Here is a 14,851-nt window from a genome sequence, read left to right as displayed (position 1 = left end):
TTAAAAAACCCACAATGTCATTAGTTACTAATACAAATTAACAAATAATCCTTATTTGGCATTTATTTAAATAATATTTATTATCACATTAAAATAGTCTCCTTATTTACCCAGCTTTCACAAGTGGCAAATAATAAAAATGAATATATAAAAGCAAGCAATAAAATATCAAACACAGTCCATAAAGCTACAAAATTCCAAAGAAGGCAAGAACAACAAACAGATTTTAAGTTCAAAACTTCTAGTTATATATCCAGTCAGATAAAAACTAATAACGGGTTGAATCAAGTCAAGAGTCCAAGAGCAAGTAATCTTTTGAAAGTAACCACCAACCTCTTGAAAGTAAACAAAAAATTTGCCAGGTGAGCCTACTGGTCTATGGAGTTCAACAGATGAGAAACCAGCAGTAGGAGAAATGTAGTCCCCATCTTTCCATTAGAAGTCTGGAGTACATGAAGCAGGGCCTTACCGGACAAGGTCAGTGCATAGAATGGAATATTTTGCATTCCATTCCATTCCATGCACAGGGTTTGTAGGATATAACTTCTTATGCCAAGGTAGGTGTTTCAGTGACAAGGTTGAGTCTGGCAAAATGATCCCTTGCTTCCCTTTGAACCAATTGAAAGCTAACTCTGCTATACTTCCTCTGCTAGCAGAAAGAAATGAGAAAGCTTTTGCCTAATTCTCCCTGCTTACTGCAGCCTCCTGTGCCTCATATCATTTTGTCCTCATTTTGTCCTCATGTCTTTTCCCCCTCCCTATAACACTGTGATTCCCCCCACTACCCCAGTACTTATTCCTCCATGTGGCATCTGTAAAGTACTGGGTTCACCACATGGAGTACTGTAAAGTACTGGGTTCACTCGGACTATGACATGCATTCAGACGCGTTTATTGTACTTCACACACAAGACAAAACAAACCGGCCCTGCAAGGGCCAACTATATACACTCCACCCAGCACACCCCGGTTCCCTTTGGAGGGGTTGAATTTCCCGCCAGAGGGTCTATTGGTGGACACAAGGTGGAGTAGGATCCTAGGTTCCCTTTGTGTTCGGGACCCAAGCTCCTACTATAGCCGCAGACCCCTGGTGGTGATCCGCGTACATAACAACATCTAGCTCTGCTGCTCCTCTGCTGTCTTCTGTCTCCCTCACCATTAGTCAAAATTGTGTGGGGAGTGATTGGAGGGGCCAGTGCCAAACCTTGTAAGGCCTTCCTCCACCCCACCCTCAGTACCACATGCAAAGGGAAAGCAGTGTCAAGCTGGCCAACTCTCCCTTCTGCCAGATGCAGCAAATCCTACCCCTTCCCCCCTCACCTGTACAATAGGGTCTGTGTGCTGTAATGGCCTTGTCCAAAAGACCCTGTCCCCAGCAGTGACTATTCAGGGGGCTGATGTGAAAGGGGAATGCAGGGAATGATCTGCCTCTGAAAGTGTCTTGAGTTTTATGGGATCCAACTCAAAAGAGCTGAGAATACCTTAATATGAAAATGAGCATGAATCACAATGCCAGTTTTACAAGCAAAAACAACCCAGAGCAGTAGGCAGAGAGGGAATACTACCTCACTGACCCAGACGCACTTATTAAATCTGTTGCTGATAATAATTCTGAAAACCGTGTGTGCTGCAACACTTCCAAAAGGCTAGATTTAAATAAGGTGGGCTATTTATTGTTCCTATTAAAGTGTGATGGCATTTTCCCCAGATTATAATAGTGATTTCAAACAGTGTTCCTGGGAATCCTGGACCTCCTTTAAAGCTTGTTGGGGGTTGCTTAAGGAAGATAAAAAATGGTAGGAAAATTTCCCACCAAAACCAGGCTTCCCCTACAATGCCTTGCCTACAATGTGTGGCAGTGAGTGTGTTGTGTGGTATGCCATCAGGTCATGCAGCACAATGATGTGGTAGTGACCCAATAAAAGCACTTTTGGAATCAATGGACACACCAGAATTTCCCACTGAATCCTCTCTATTGTGCCTAGCACATGCCATGGTGTTCGTTCAAGAGAAGCCAACATAGAATAGACTCCTTGAAGGTAAACATTTGGAAAACCCACTTAGGTAAAGGTTATCTGGAAAGATTCTCTGTTGAAATTATTGATCCCTTTCTTATTCTGCTTATGCAGCTTTAAAAAAAAAATCAATCCCTTGCATAATGCAGTGGTATTTTAAGTGGACAAGATTGCATTTGCTTTTCTCCATGGGCACAAGTAGAATTAATTAATTTGATACTGCTTGGATAATATTACAATTGCTACATTTTTATTAGTGAACTGTTCTACTTCTTACATTATTATATTTGTATATATAATAAACATAACCCCACATATGAGGAACAGCGTATACAGCTCTAGTTGGATGTACATTGTTTTTTTCTGCACCCAGGAAACCCTCCAATTTTTTCATACCAGATATGTGTCTGCCAGTCTATCATTTTATATAACTATTGTTTCTTTCTTTGTTTATTTTTCAGCTGATGAAAGTTGTAAATGAGATGTGTCCAAACATCACAAGAATTTACAATATCGGGAAGAGTCATCAAGGGCTAAAGCTGTATGCTGTTGAAATCTCAGACAACCCAGGAGAACACGAAGTTGGTTAGGATTATATATTGTAAAAAATTCACTTCTGGGTTGTTGGATAGAACTTTTAAAATGTTTGATCTTTTTAGCAATCCACATATTCACTGAGGGAAGGTGCTCACAGTAGTCATGGTGTGGTGAATACCCAAGGGAAGAATTCTGATGTTACTTTTCTGATTAAAGGACAAATGAGTTATATTATTTTTGCAATTAAAAAGTCCAGAAATTGACTGAAGTTTAATCCTGAAAAATCTATGCTGAGCATCCTTGTTTCTGTACTCTAGATCTAGAGAACAGAAAATGCAAAATATTTTCAGCTGCGTATTTGAGGAAATACAAACACAAGTCACTGTTGGGATGACAAATAATGTTGGAAACACATATATACATATCTACTCATTAATCAGGACAAGTATGCCAAGAATCTAAAAAGCAGTCAAAATTCCTATGTTTGTCTCATGAGTAGGAGCCAGAATTATCACAGCTAGCCAGTATCATCTCAGAAGCAAGTTGTGAGCAAAAATATTTCTTTACAAATATCCAATCTTCTAACTGGTGCTTTGAACCAGTCTTCACTCATCTCCTGGCTTACCAAAAATTAAAGATTTCTATTGGGTCTGGTCATTGAAAAGCATTACAAAGAAAGCTATTCCTCGTTTCTTTACTATTTCCTCGTTTCTTTACTCGTTCCTGTAGAAATAATGTACACTTCATCAGCGACAATGATTGTTTAATGTCATTTCTTTTCTTGTTTATATTCTTGACAGATGAACCTTTTAAAATGAATTCTACTTCAAAATGTACTCATGTGTACAAAGGATTTTAGCTTCATGGTTTAGGATAAGCATAGATATTTTCCTGAGGGCTAATTGTGTTAGTCTGTCATAGCAAAGGGAAAAAAGAGTCTTTTGACACCAGAAGACAGATTTATTGTGGCATGATGTTTCATGGGCTTGAGTTCACTTTGTCAAATGTAGTCAAGTGGATCCTTAGTCAGTAAGGTTTCTACAGCTCAGTCTTAGCCCTGGGCAGTGGCATAGCTAGTCCATATACTATGGTATTTCAGTAGAGAAAGGAAATATCAAAAAGATCCAACTCCAAGGAGCTGAGAGTATAGCAACAAGTTCTATAGCCATAACAAGACCGTAGCAACACTATTCCCCACACCAATCAGAGTGGCATGCTGATAATGCCCCCACACCAACCAAATATGGAATCAATCAACCAACACATGATGTTGGCATCCCTGTCTGATGTCCCTCAGTTACCACCTACACAGAGAACACAACAACAGAAAAAGAAAGGAATACCAGAGGAAGAAGAAGCAGGAAGACTTGTTTTTCACTCCTGTTCATGAGAGCGTTTTGATCAGCATAAAGTTATTCCAGCACCAGAAGCATGAGATGTGCTGAGGAGGCTTAGAACATTGACTGAGTACCAAATAGACAAGATATGTGTGGGGGAATGCATTGCCATTTATAGAATGGGGTCCCACCTGGGCCACAGGGGGCCAATTCTGGTTAGGACCATCACAGCATGATGGAGGGGGAGGAGATCCTGCTTTCCCTCCACATTGTACTGAATAAGGATTATACCTTAAGGAATAGTTGAAAAGCCAAGAGAGATGGATTGGGTCTTTAGGCCTGCAGTTGCCCATCACTGTCACATATTACTGAATAGGTAGGAATGTTATATAGGAATCTGGCACATTCCTTTCTTTTCTTTTTTTCCAAATTTCAGTTCTAGACCAAAAATCTCCATTCCTTTAGTGAATGTTAGATGCAGTTTTCAGTGTGCTTACATCTTTCTTTGGCTTTGAACAGGTGAACCTGAATTCCGATACATGGCAGGGGCTCATGGGAATGAAGTGCTTGGGCGAGAGCTGCTACTTTTGTTAATGCAGTTCATGTGCCAGGAATATCTGGCTGGAAATTCACGCATTGTACGCCTCATTGAAGATACGAGAATTCATCTTCTTCCTTCAATCAACCCAGATGGATATGAGAAAGCTTATGAAGTGGTAAGGAAGAGAGTAATTTACTTCATTAAAACTGACACTGATTTTCATTATGAAAATCAACTAAACTAGGTTCACATTGGTGTAATCTTTTTAACTTGAGAGGGTTGTTGTTGTTTTTAAAAAAGCCTGGGCTTGCTTATTCTCAGGGTTTCATCATATTTCGGGAAGCAAAGACACAGACTTACCTGGGTCCTGTTTTACAAACTCATGGGATGTTGCAGGAGGCCTGGTTGGGGTGGCATGTTGGGCTCTGTCCTGGAGGCTGCCATGGAAGCATGGCCTCCTCTGCCCCCCATGTCCTGGCCAATCAAATGGGTCTTGCTGTGGTGGGGGCAGGACCCAGCAGGTGGCGGGAGATTCAACTAGACTTGCTCCGCTGCTTCAACCACTTTGGACGTGGCTTCACCCACCCAACCTTCCCATAGTCATGCTGTTACAAGAATTTGTTTTTTCCTTGCTTCTTTCATCACAACTTTGTTGGCAGTGTCAACATGGGTGTGGATCCATTTGGGGGAAAATTAGCCTGCATGCTCATTTCCCCCATCTTGGGGATCACCTTAAGGGATTTGAGGGTAAGGTCTTATTGGGAACATTCCCAGCTTGTCTTAACCAAGCCTAAACAATCAAGGTAAACACTTGTCTTTCTATATTAATGTTATCTATCCATTTTAATGGTAATAGTTACAATCAACTGCATCTACAACCATCAGATCCACATTTATCCCCATGCCAAAAATCAAATCTTGACAAACAGTCAAGATGCATAAGTAACTGAGCAGTAAATATAGCTAAGATTAGATTAAGGCAATTGGTATAATCTGTGAATAGCAGCAAATTAGCATGCAGCATAATAAAAGAGTTTACAAACAGATGCAAGTACTGAATGACATTAGTATGTGTAGTGAGATAAGAAAGCAATATCTCTGTTAAGCCCTGGGGGTTACATTGTCCCGAGTGTTGTAATAACTTGTAATTCAGCAATCTCCCATTCTAGCCTGTTTCTGAAATTCTTCTGCTATAAAACAGCTACTTTTAACCTTTTTAGCTGTTTGTAAATAGCTCTGAGAGATGACATGCCAGGGACTATGGAAAATTTTATTGATTTTATTCATTCATTCATCCATTCATTTATCCACACACCCTCAAAATCAGTTTTTGATGTCCAGCTTTAGATTCAAAAAGCCAAGTGTCATATTTTGAAGCAGAATTTCCATATCAAATTTCAAATTCTGAAAGTTGTGTATTCACTGAATTTTGAAATTTTATGAGTTTCCCCCCCAGCTCTGCTTTGATATAAACATTGCTGATTAGATTTTCCTTTCTTCCAGTAATTCCCTTAAACTGACAGCTTGGTCAAAGCATCAACATTTCTTTACAGCTAAAATGCCTTAGTAGGATATTGTGCAATTTAAAAGAGTGGTCCAGGGAAGCAATTAAAAGAAAGTCTTTAAAAAAAGATTTTTAAAAAACAGTTAAGTGATATTGAATTTATTTCTTTCCAAGTTGTAATTTAGTTAATAATTGATGCTGTCTATAACCAACAATGTTTTTTTAGCATCAGAGCATTTTTTCTTTAAGAATACTGTACTGTTTCTATATATTATTAAACATATTAATCAGTGTCAGTGTTTTTATTCTCATCCATTTAATCATAACCTTCAGACATGGACTTACTATTGGTGGAGATGTGTTTCACAGAGAAAATGGAATTGCTTACAAAATAGCAGGATGTGTTGAATTCACCTTCTGCCTCTGTTCCATCGAATTCAACATAATCCATGTCCTCCTGGTGCCCTTACAATGTATATTTCACTTCTGACACTCCACATTACTAGGACCCACTTGCAGGGGAGGGTGGGATTTAAAATTAAATAAATAAATAGGGTTGCCAGCCCACAGCTCTGGCTGTTCCATTCTGTCACAGTATTTTGGCTCAGCCCAGGAACCCGAGGGAAGGATTGAGAGCCCCCTTAAACTTAAATAGCACTCAAGGTGTTTTGAAATTCCAAATTAACAAAATATTTTATTTAACATAGAGGGGAAAGGTCAGATGAAAACTGGAGTAAAATTTCTGAGGTAACTCAAAATAGAACTCTAAACCAAAACAGTATATGCACAGACTTTAGCTCATATGTTTCAGGCTATTGAGAGATTCGTAAGCTTTTGCTAGTGACTTAAGATCTTTAAGATGAGAGGCTTTTGTTCTCTCCAGTACACTTTCCAAACACTCCAGTACACTTTCTTTGAGTATTCACTGACTCTTTCAGTTTCCAGAAGGCTGGTCATATTATCCAGTACCCAAACCCCTTCTCTAAACACACCAGTACTCTTCTTGAGTTTTATCTGACTCTTAAGGTTCCACAAGGCAGTTTCTAACTACACTAGACCAGGGATCTCTTCACTCTTCAGAGCTACCTCCCTGTTTTGACTGGGTAGGGAAATTCTTCTCTCACTAGAAGATCTATCCTCTTTTCTGGCCTGAATGGGAGGTTTCTCCAAACTACCTGCTCTGCTTGCCAACTTTCCCATTATGCCTTCTGTGTTAAACTGCTCTCAGTTAGGGCTGAATTCAGAATGAATTCTCCTCAACATCCAGTTCAGAAGTCTTTCTCTGCTCAACTGATGGTAACCGATCGATTTTCTTGGAATAGCTTGTCACTCAAGGCTCTCTGGCTCTGTGAAGAATTAACCTTTCACAGTCCTTTATCTGTTTGTACAGCACTTCTAAGCTTTTAAAAGTGCAGTCTGTCCCCACGAGGCTTGCAAATGTGTACTGCAGTGACAGCAGTATTGGGTCTTGTTATTGTTGTACACTCTTTGGCAATGTTTAGGTTAGGTTATTTCTGATGTGTTATGCTTGGGCTGCCTGTAAAAAGTGTTTGGAAAATTCAAGTGGTTCAAAATGCAGTGGCCACAGCACCAAGATCAAATTCTACCAGTTTGTTTCCAAACACAATTCAAAGTACTGATTCTTACAATCAATATTTCTAATTCTCAATATGACCCCATATAACGATACTTAAATCTGGAGATAGAGCCCATAGACAGACAAGACAGATCTTTCTACAAACCTAAGAAAAGCCCCAGGTTGGCAGAAAAATCTGAAATCTAATAAATAAATAAATAAATGGGAGAGTTAAAACACTTAAATTATAGAAGCAGCATCTGTAGCTTTAACAAATGAATGCTTTTTGTGGTTGTTGCTAGGCAACCACAACAGTATTGCCAGCCTTCAAGCCTTTATTTTTGTCAGTAAAAGGTGGAATTAGGGGACAGGGCCCTTTCCAGGGCTTTTTTGACCTTTGAGGGAGGACACATTAGGGTTAGACCTGGCAGCAATGAAGGAGAACTTGATACCACCCAAGTTCTATGACTCCTCCAGGCCTAACTGCTTGCTACTATTTAACAGCAGCCACTTAACAATAGCCAGTGTTACATAGTAGTTAAACTTTCAGATTGGGATTTGGGAGACCCAGGTTTGAATTCCCACTCTGCCATGGAATGTTGGTTGCTGATTGACTTTGGGCCAGTCACACACTCTTAGCATAACCTACTTTACAAGGTCAAGGTTATGCTAAGAGTATGTGACTTGCCCAAACAGTTGTTGTGAGGATAAAAGTGGAGGGGGAGGAGAATAATACAAACTGGTTTGGGTCCCTGTTATGGAGAAAGTCAGGGTATAAATGAAATAAAAATAATAAACATAGCTGAAGAAGAGGCAGGAGAGGAGGAGAGAAGAAACCAAAGAATGTTAAGGATAATGGATGTTGCTAAGAGGAGATTGATATTGGGGGGATATAGAGGAAAGGCTTGCCAAGTCCCCCTGGTGGGCGGGGAAACCCCCGCCCCAGAGGCCCGTTCCCCACCACCAGCGGATCGGGTCCTGGGGGAACCCCACTCCCAAAGCACGCAACGTGCACATCACCCGGAAGTGATGTGACCACGCCGGGCATACTGGGGGCGGGGCCATGGACCTCGGATGGTCATGGCCACGCCCCCAGCATGCCCAGCGTGGTCGCGTCACTTCCGGGTGACATGGTTGTGGCATGCGTGCGCACTCCCGGAGCAGCACTGGAGTCCTCCACTCCATCGTTGCTCGGACTTGGGAACCCTACTCCCTTCCAATCCTTGCAGGTTCTCCACTATGCAACTGGGCCAGACTTTTCCCAGTTAGAGGCTACCAGGGAGAGGGAAGGTGGGAAAGCTGAAGACAGGGGTTCAGATAAAGGTAGTTTGGCTGATGGGTAGGAAGTGGAGAAGGAAGCAGGAAAGGGGGGGAGCTTATAGGGGCTTCCAGGGAAGGGAAAGGAAATAAATGGGAGAAGGAAAATAAGATGCCTTCCCCAAGTCTTTCCGGTTTCCCCACTTGTTAAGACCATAACAGGTTTAGGTCTGGGACCACCTGCATCCATACTTTTATATCTTCTGCTAAAGCTCTATTCTGGTGCCCACAGTTTCATAAATGAAGTACCTGTACCAAGAATAGGGCCTTTTTTGTGGTGACACCTAGACTCTGGAAATTCCTCACTAGGTATATTCATCAGATGACTACTTTGTTTTCTTTTTCATGCCAGTTAAAAACAGTTTTATTCACAGCATTCGAAGACAACTCATTTGGGTGCTTTTTTCTGTTTCACTTTTCCATTCTGTTGGTACTGAAATAGATTATTGAGGATTATTTTAATTTTTAAGCCAACTTGGAGACCCACATTTTGTAGAAAGGAGGAAATGTAAATGTTTTACTAAATTAATACATTTGGAGACTAGCTTTATTTCTATACGAGGTGCACAGACTGTGCCTGTGTAACATCACTAATTGTTACTATTGTAAAGAATGTACCCAATCATTTGATAATTGCTTTACAGGGCTCAGAATTAGGAGGATGGTCTTTAGGACGGTGGACTGAAGATGGCATTGATATCAACAATAATTTCCCTGACTTAAATACTCTGCTTTGGGAAGCTGAAGATCGGTGGAAGCTTCAAAGGAAGGTCCCTAATCATCACATACTGATTCCAGATTGGTACCTGTCTGAAAATGCTACAGTGAGTAGAAGCATCTTCAAACGTAAAGACAAAAGAACGAAACCTTCTCTGGTTATTAAACTCCATGGTCTTTTAAGAAGTAGGTTATGGCTATTCTGCTTCTTTCCTCAGAAACTTAGTGTAGAACAAGTGAAATGGAACTCTTGATGTAATACTTGGCCTGTATGAAGAAACTAATAATGGTAATGGTAATCATTTATATTACTAGGATTCATTCACCTATTTCACTGAGAATGAGTCTGCAGTTCTTTCAGCTGCTTACACTGCAGTACAGGGCTTTGATCAATGAATGGTCAGTAATTTGTATTTGGTTTCTTCCTTGCCTTTTATCCTTTGAATGCTAGACTTAAGATTCATTTACAAAAGATAATTCTGGTTGAATTTTTTTTACTGAAAAAAGCCTTTAGAGAATCATCTAATCACAATATTGCAGATTAATAGGCTTCAATTGTTGCATAAGCAAAATTTAATTAACAGGGCAACAATAGTTCCTCATTTCTGCATGTCCTGTTTAAATACAGAATATTTGTTCCAGTGGCTCAACATCTCCAACTTTAGGTGAAATAAGGGGGGAGCACTTATATAAATCTAGTTTATAGGATATTTTTTTCAGACAATATGGCATTACTGTTTGTAAAAGACATTAATTTCAGTGGATATTTCTTTTCCAGGCTGTTTACTATTCACCGTTTCTTAGCTAAAATCACAGCAATGTGAAGGCATTAATGTATGCCAGCTGCTTTTGGATTATAAACCTGCAAAGTGTAGGGGAGCACTTATTTTGTTTTCTTTGTGGGCAGATAGCGTAACTTTTGTGAAAGAAAAAGACTGTCCTTGACTGCAGGTAGCCCTTTGTGACCATCACATACTAGTTACCAAAGACACTGTGCTACTGAAGACTATGGTTGAATGCTTAACATTGTGGCCCAGTCATCCTCTCACCTATTACTGTGCCCAAGAAAGCTCCTGGCAAACATGGAGCCAAATACACCAACACTACAAGGAGGAGGCAACTTAGGAATGCAGCAAAGACATTTGCACATAGTACTCCTGCAGGGCACTGAGCTGCACAGGCCAAGTACCAGTGAGATCACCCTGAGGTGCTCAGAACAACACAGTCTCCATATGAGCAAAACAATCCAGGAACACAAGTAGAAAGGCCATCACAACAATCCAGGAACATCAGTAGAAAGGTGGCAGGAGTTGACGTAACAGACGACTGCTTCTTAAATGGACAGTTCTATGTGGCCTGCTCCAGGGTGAGCTCACCAAGCAGCCTGGTGATCCTAGCACTTGAGGTCAGAACTACCAATGTGGTCTACAGAGAGGTCCTTCAGTAGAGGGGGTGGGGAAGTATGTATGTCTGGCTTCATTTTTTACACACAATCTTCTCCATTAGAATTCCTACAACAAATGTTACCTTTCAAACTTCACATCATCAGTATTATAACTGGATTTGCAGAACTTAAATACCGTAACGAAGCACGGGTATTAGGCTAGTATTCAATAAAGTAACTTTTTTGAACATATTGAATTTCTGGGGATTCTTATGTGAGATATGGATCAACTAGAATTTCTCATCCATGCTATTTTGCCTCACAAATCCTCATTATGATGATTTTTAAAAATAATTTTTGTGCTGTTTTGTTTACCTGCAGTGAAGTCTTGCCAGAAAATTTGTGCATTTGTGTGTGTCAATAAATCAGTAATATAAATTGTACGTACACTATACATGTAAATGTTGTGTGTCACATGACTATATGCCAAGCATTTCATGTCAAAACTGTACAAAATTTATACACAATGGAAACAAATTGATGTAACAAACAGGAGCCAAAACTGTACACGAATATATAAACAGAAACAAAATAGGGAGCTTTCATTCCTCCCTAATGCAAGGAAAAGAAGTTGTGATTTTGTTCCTTTTTAAACTTTACTTGATGGGACAGTTATTCTGATGACTTCCTCATCCTTTCTGTGGCGTCTTTATTTTTATCTTGCCCTCTAGGTGGCAGTTGAAACGCGAGCAGTAATAGCATGGATGGGGAAAAATCCATTTGTGCTTGGGGGCAACTTACAGGGAGGAGAGCTGGTCGTAGCCTATCCCTATGATATGGTCCGGTCAACATGGAAAACACAGGAGCACACACCTACCCCAGACGATCACGTGTTTCGATGGCTGGCATATTCCTATGCATCCACTCATCGATTAATGACAGATGCCTGGAGGAGAGTTTGCCACACAGAGGACTTTCAGAAGGAAGACGGAACTGTAAATGGAGCATCATGGCACACTGTTGCAGGAAGTAAGTGTCTCTCCCCCTACCTCAATTTGAAAGGTTGTGGTTGTTATTTGCTCTATGAATCAAAATGTTGTCACCCATCTACACAGACGGAAAACAATACTTTAATGGCTCTGTCCCATTGTGTTTTGCAAGGTGTCTCTCCAGTGACAAGGAGCTGTCAAATCTGTATCACACAGTCCTGCCTTCCCAGTGGTATACATGGCAGTCTACATTTATTCAGTGCCCTGAATTTAAAGAGTACCTGGCATAGGTTAAATAGAGCAGGAGCTATACATCAGTTCAAACACTGGTGCTTTATAAGATTCTAAAGACCTTCACTCAAAAATCTCAAAAAGAAGATATGGGATCCACACAATCATTCTAACCACAGCAAAAAAGTATTTTCATGGGTGAAAGGTGAAGGGGGAGAACGAGCTGTAAGTAAGGGCTCAAAGAAGAGGTCAGCATTATGATGCTGGTGAGCTGGCTTTCACTGGTGGTGGAAATTTTGATCTTGCATCTTAATGTAAGGAACACTGGGGGAGGTGATTCCTAGTAGATTATAGCTCTGTTCTGCTTAAATGATCAAAAACTGTTTCCTCCGCAGCTTTCTTTCTTGCTCGCTTGCTTGGCATTCTGCCTTTCTCATTAAGATTCAAGGTAGATTATAACATTTAATAACAATGCCATAAAACAGTATAAGACATACAGACAACAATACAATAAAATTGGATTGCAGAATTAGAAAACAGTGCAATAAAAAAGAAATAATATATACAGAAAACAATGCAATAAACTACAACTCTATTGCCTTTGTACAAGAATCCTCATGAACAATTCCCTCATACAACAACCCTACCTCCTTTACCAAAATGCCCTCCTGATGAGCTGGTTTGTAGATAATCCTCCCTTGCCCTGGGGAACTGAAGATGTATAGCATCAAAAGTTATAATAAGAAGAACAGAAATCTGGCAGAGACATTTTTGCCTTCCTCAGAACATAGGAATATTGTGCAACTATCATTTAAATGTGCATTTGCCTTTGATAGTACAAATATATATATTTAAATAGTTTCAAAATGTAAAAAAAATGTCGATTGATACATAGAATTCCTTTTGCTGTGGGTGCCAAGGAAGTTCGTAACCACATGTGTAAGTTAGATTTCAGCAAGGCAGACTAATAAACTCAGAAGTATGATGAGAATCCATGGGCAAGACTGGGGAGAGGAGCAAGTGAAGGGTGGGTCCTTCTAAAACAAGAGCTCTTGCAAGATCAAGCCATCCCTGTTCCAACAAGAAGGAAATATGGTAGGGGATTTAAGAAGCCAATGTGGATGAGCAGAGAACTGTGTGATGTGCTAAGGGAGAAAAAGGAAGTGTTCAAGAAATGGAGGCAAGGACATACCTCTAAAGAAGAGTATCTGCGGGTTGGTAGTCACTGTAGGTCAGCCATCAGAGAGGCCAAAGCTCACAGTGAGCTAAATATGGCCAGGGAGGATCACTACAACAAGAAAAACTTCTTCAGGTATGTGAGGAGCAAACGCAAGATAAAAGAGGCGATGGGCCCACTGTTGGGTGAAAGTGGAGAAACTCTGACAGAGGACGGAGAGAAAGCAGAAAGACTCAGTGCCTATTTTGCCTCTGCTTTTTTCACTGAAGAAGAGAACAGGCTCTTCTAGAGATGGTAGTAGGCAAGTCACAGCATCTGGGTTGCTGGTGGACATGGACAGAGAGGTAGGTGAAAAGCACCTGGCTGCAATGAATGAGTACAGATCCCCAGGACCAGATGGTATGCACCCACGAGTGCTCTAAGAACTTTCTAGAGAGCTTGCAGAGCCTTTGTCCACAATCTTCCAGACATCTTGGAGGATGGGAAACATGCCACAGAACTGGAGTAGGGCAGATGTTATCCCAATTTTCAAAAAAGGGAGGAGGGGTAACAAAGGAAATTACAGGCCGGTCAGTCTGACCTCTGTGCCAGGGAAGATACTGGATCAGATTTTAAAGGGATTAATCTGAGAGCATCTAAAGGACAGCTTGGTGATCCTGGGAAGTCAGCACGGGTTTGTCCCCAACAGGTCCTGCCAGACCAACCTTATTTCCTTCCTTGATTGAGTGACAAGCTTACTGAATTGAGCAAATGCTGTTGATGCTGTTTACCTGGATTTCACTAAAGTTTTTGATAGAAGAAGAGGAGGAGGAGGAGGAGATTGGATTTATACCCCACCCTTCACTTGGAGTCTCAGAGTGGTTTACAATCTCCTTTCTCGTCCTTTCCCCACAACAGACACCCTGTGTGGTGGGTGGGGCTGAGAGAGCTCTTTTGAGAACTGTTCTTTCAAGGACAGCTCTGACAGAACTATGGCTTGCCCAAGGTCACCCAGCAGCTGCAAGTGGAGGAGTGGGGAATCAAACCTGGTTCTCCCAGATTAGAGCCTGCACACTTGACCACTACCCCAAACTGGATTGCGCATGATGTTCTGATGGGTAAACTAAAAGATTGTGGACTGGAATGTAGGAGCATTCCATGCAAAGCTGGCCATGATAAAGGACAAAAACGGTAGGGACCTAACAGAAGCAGAAGAGATTAGGAAAAGATGGCAAGAATACACAGAAGAACTATACAAGAAAGACCTCTATGTCCTTGACCTCCACGACGGTATAATCACTGACCTCGAGCCAGACATCCTGGAATGTGAAGTTAAATGGGTCTTAGAAAGCATTACTAACAACAAAGCTAGTGGAGGTGATGGTATTCCAGCTGAGCTATTCAAAGTCTTAAAAGATGATGCTGTTAAAGTGCCGCACTCAATTTGCCAGCAAATTTGGAAAACGCAACAGTGGCCACAGGATTGGAAAAGGTCAGTATACATTCCAATCCCAAAGAAGGGCAATGCCAAGGAATGTTCAAACTAT

The 14,851-nt window shown here is 40.8% G+C and overlaps 1 protein-coding gene across 1 annotated transcript in view; it reads left to right on the top strand.

The window, feature by feature from the left end:
* Window positions 1-14,851, top strand: part of LOC107122141 (inactive carboxypeptidase-like protein X2) — a gene marked incomplete at its 3' end in the record, with an annotated part of 80,668 nt that overhangs the window by 43,705 nt on the left and 22,112 nt on the right. The window contains exons 8-11 of the mRNA XM_015425172.1: window positions 2,477-2,600; window positions 4,409-4,605; window positions 9,472-9,651; window positions 11,660-11,957. Of these exons, the coding sequence (XP_015280658.1) occupies window positions 2,477-2,600; window positions 4,409-4,605; window positions 9,472-9,651; window positions 11,660-11,957 (799 nt within the window). The remainder of the gene's footprint in view (window positions 1-2,476; window positions 2,601-4,408; window positions 4,606-9,471; window positions 9,652-11,659; window positions 11,958-14,851) is intronic.

Source organism: Gekko japonicus, unplaced genomic scaffold (genome assembly GCF_001447785.1).
Source record: "Gekko japonicus isolate JY-2015 unplaced genomic scaffold, Gekko_japonicus_V1.1 scaffold4519, whole genome shotgun sequence".
Lineage (NCBI taxonomy): Eukaryota > Metazoa > Chordata > Lepidosauria > Squamata > Gekkonidae > Gekko > Gekko japonicus.
The sequence above is the reverse complement of the archived record's forward strand: the minus strand, read 5'-3'. Positions and strand labels throughout refer to the sequence as shown.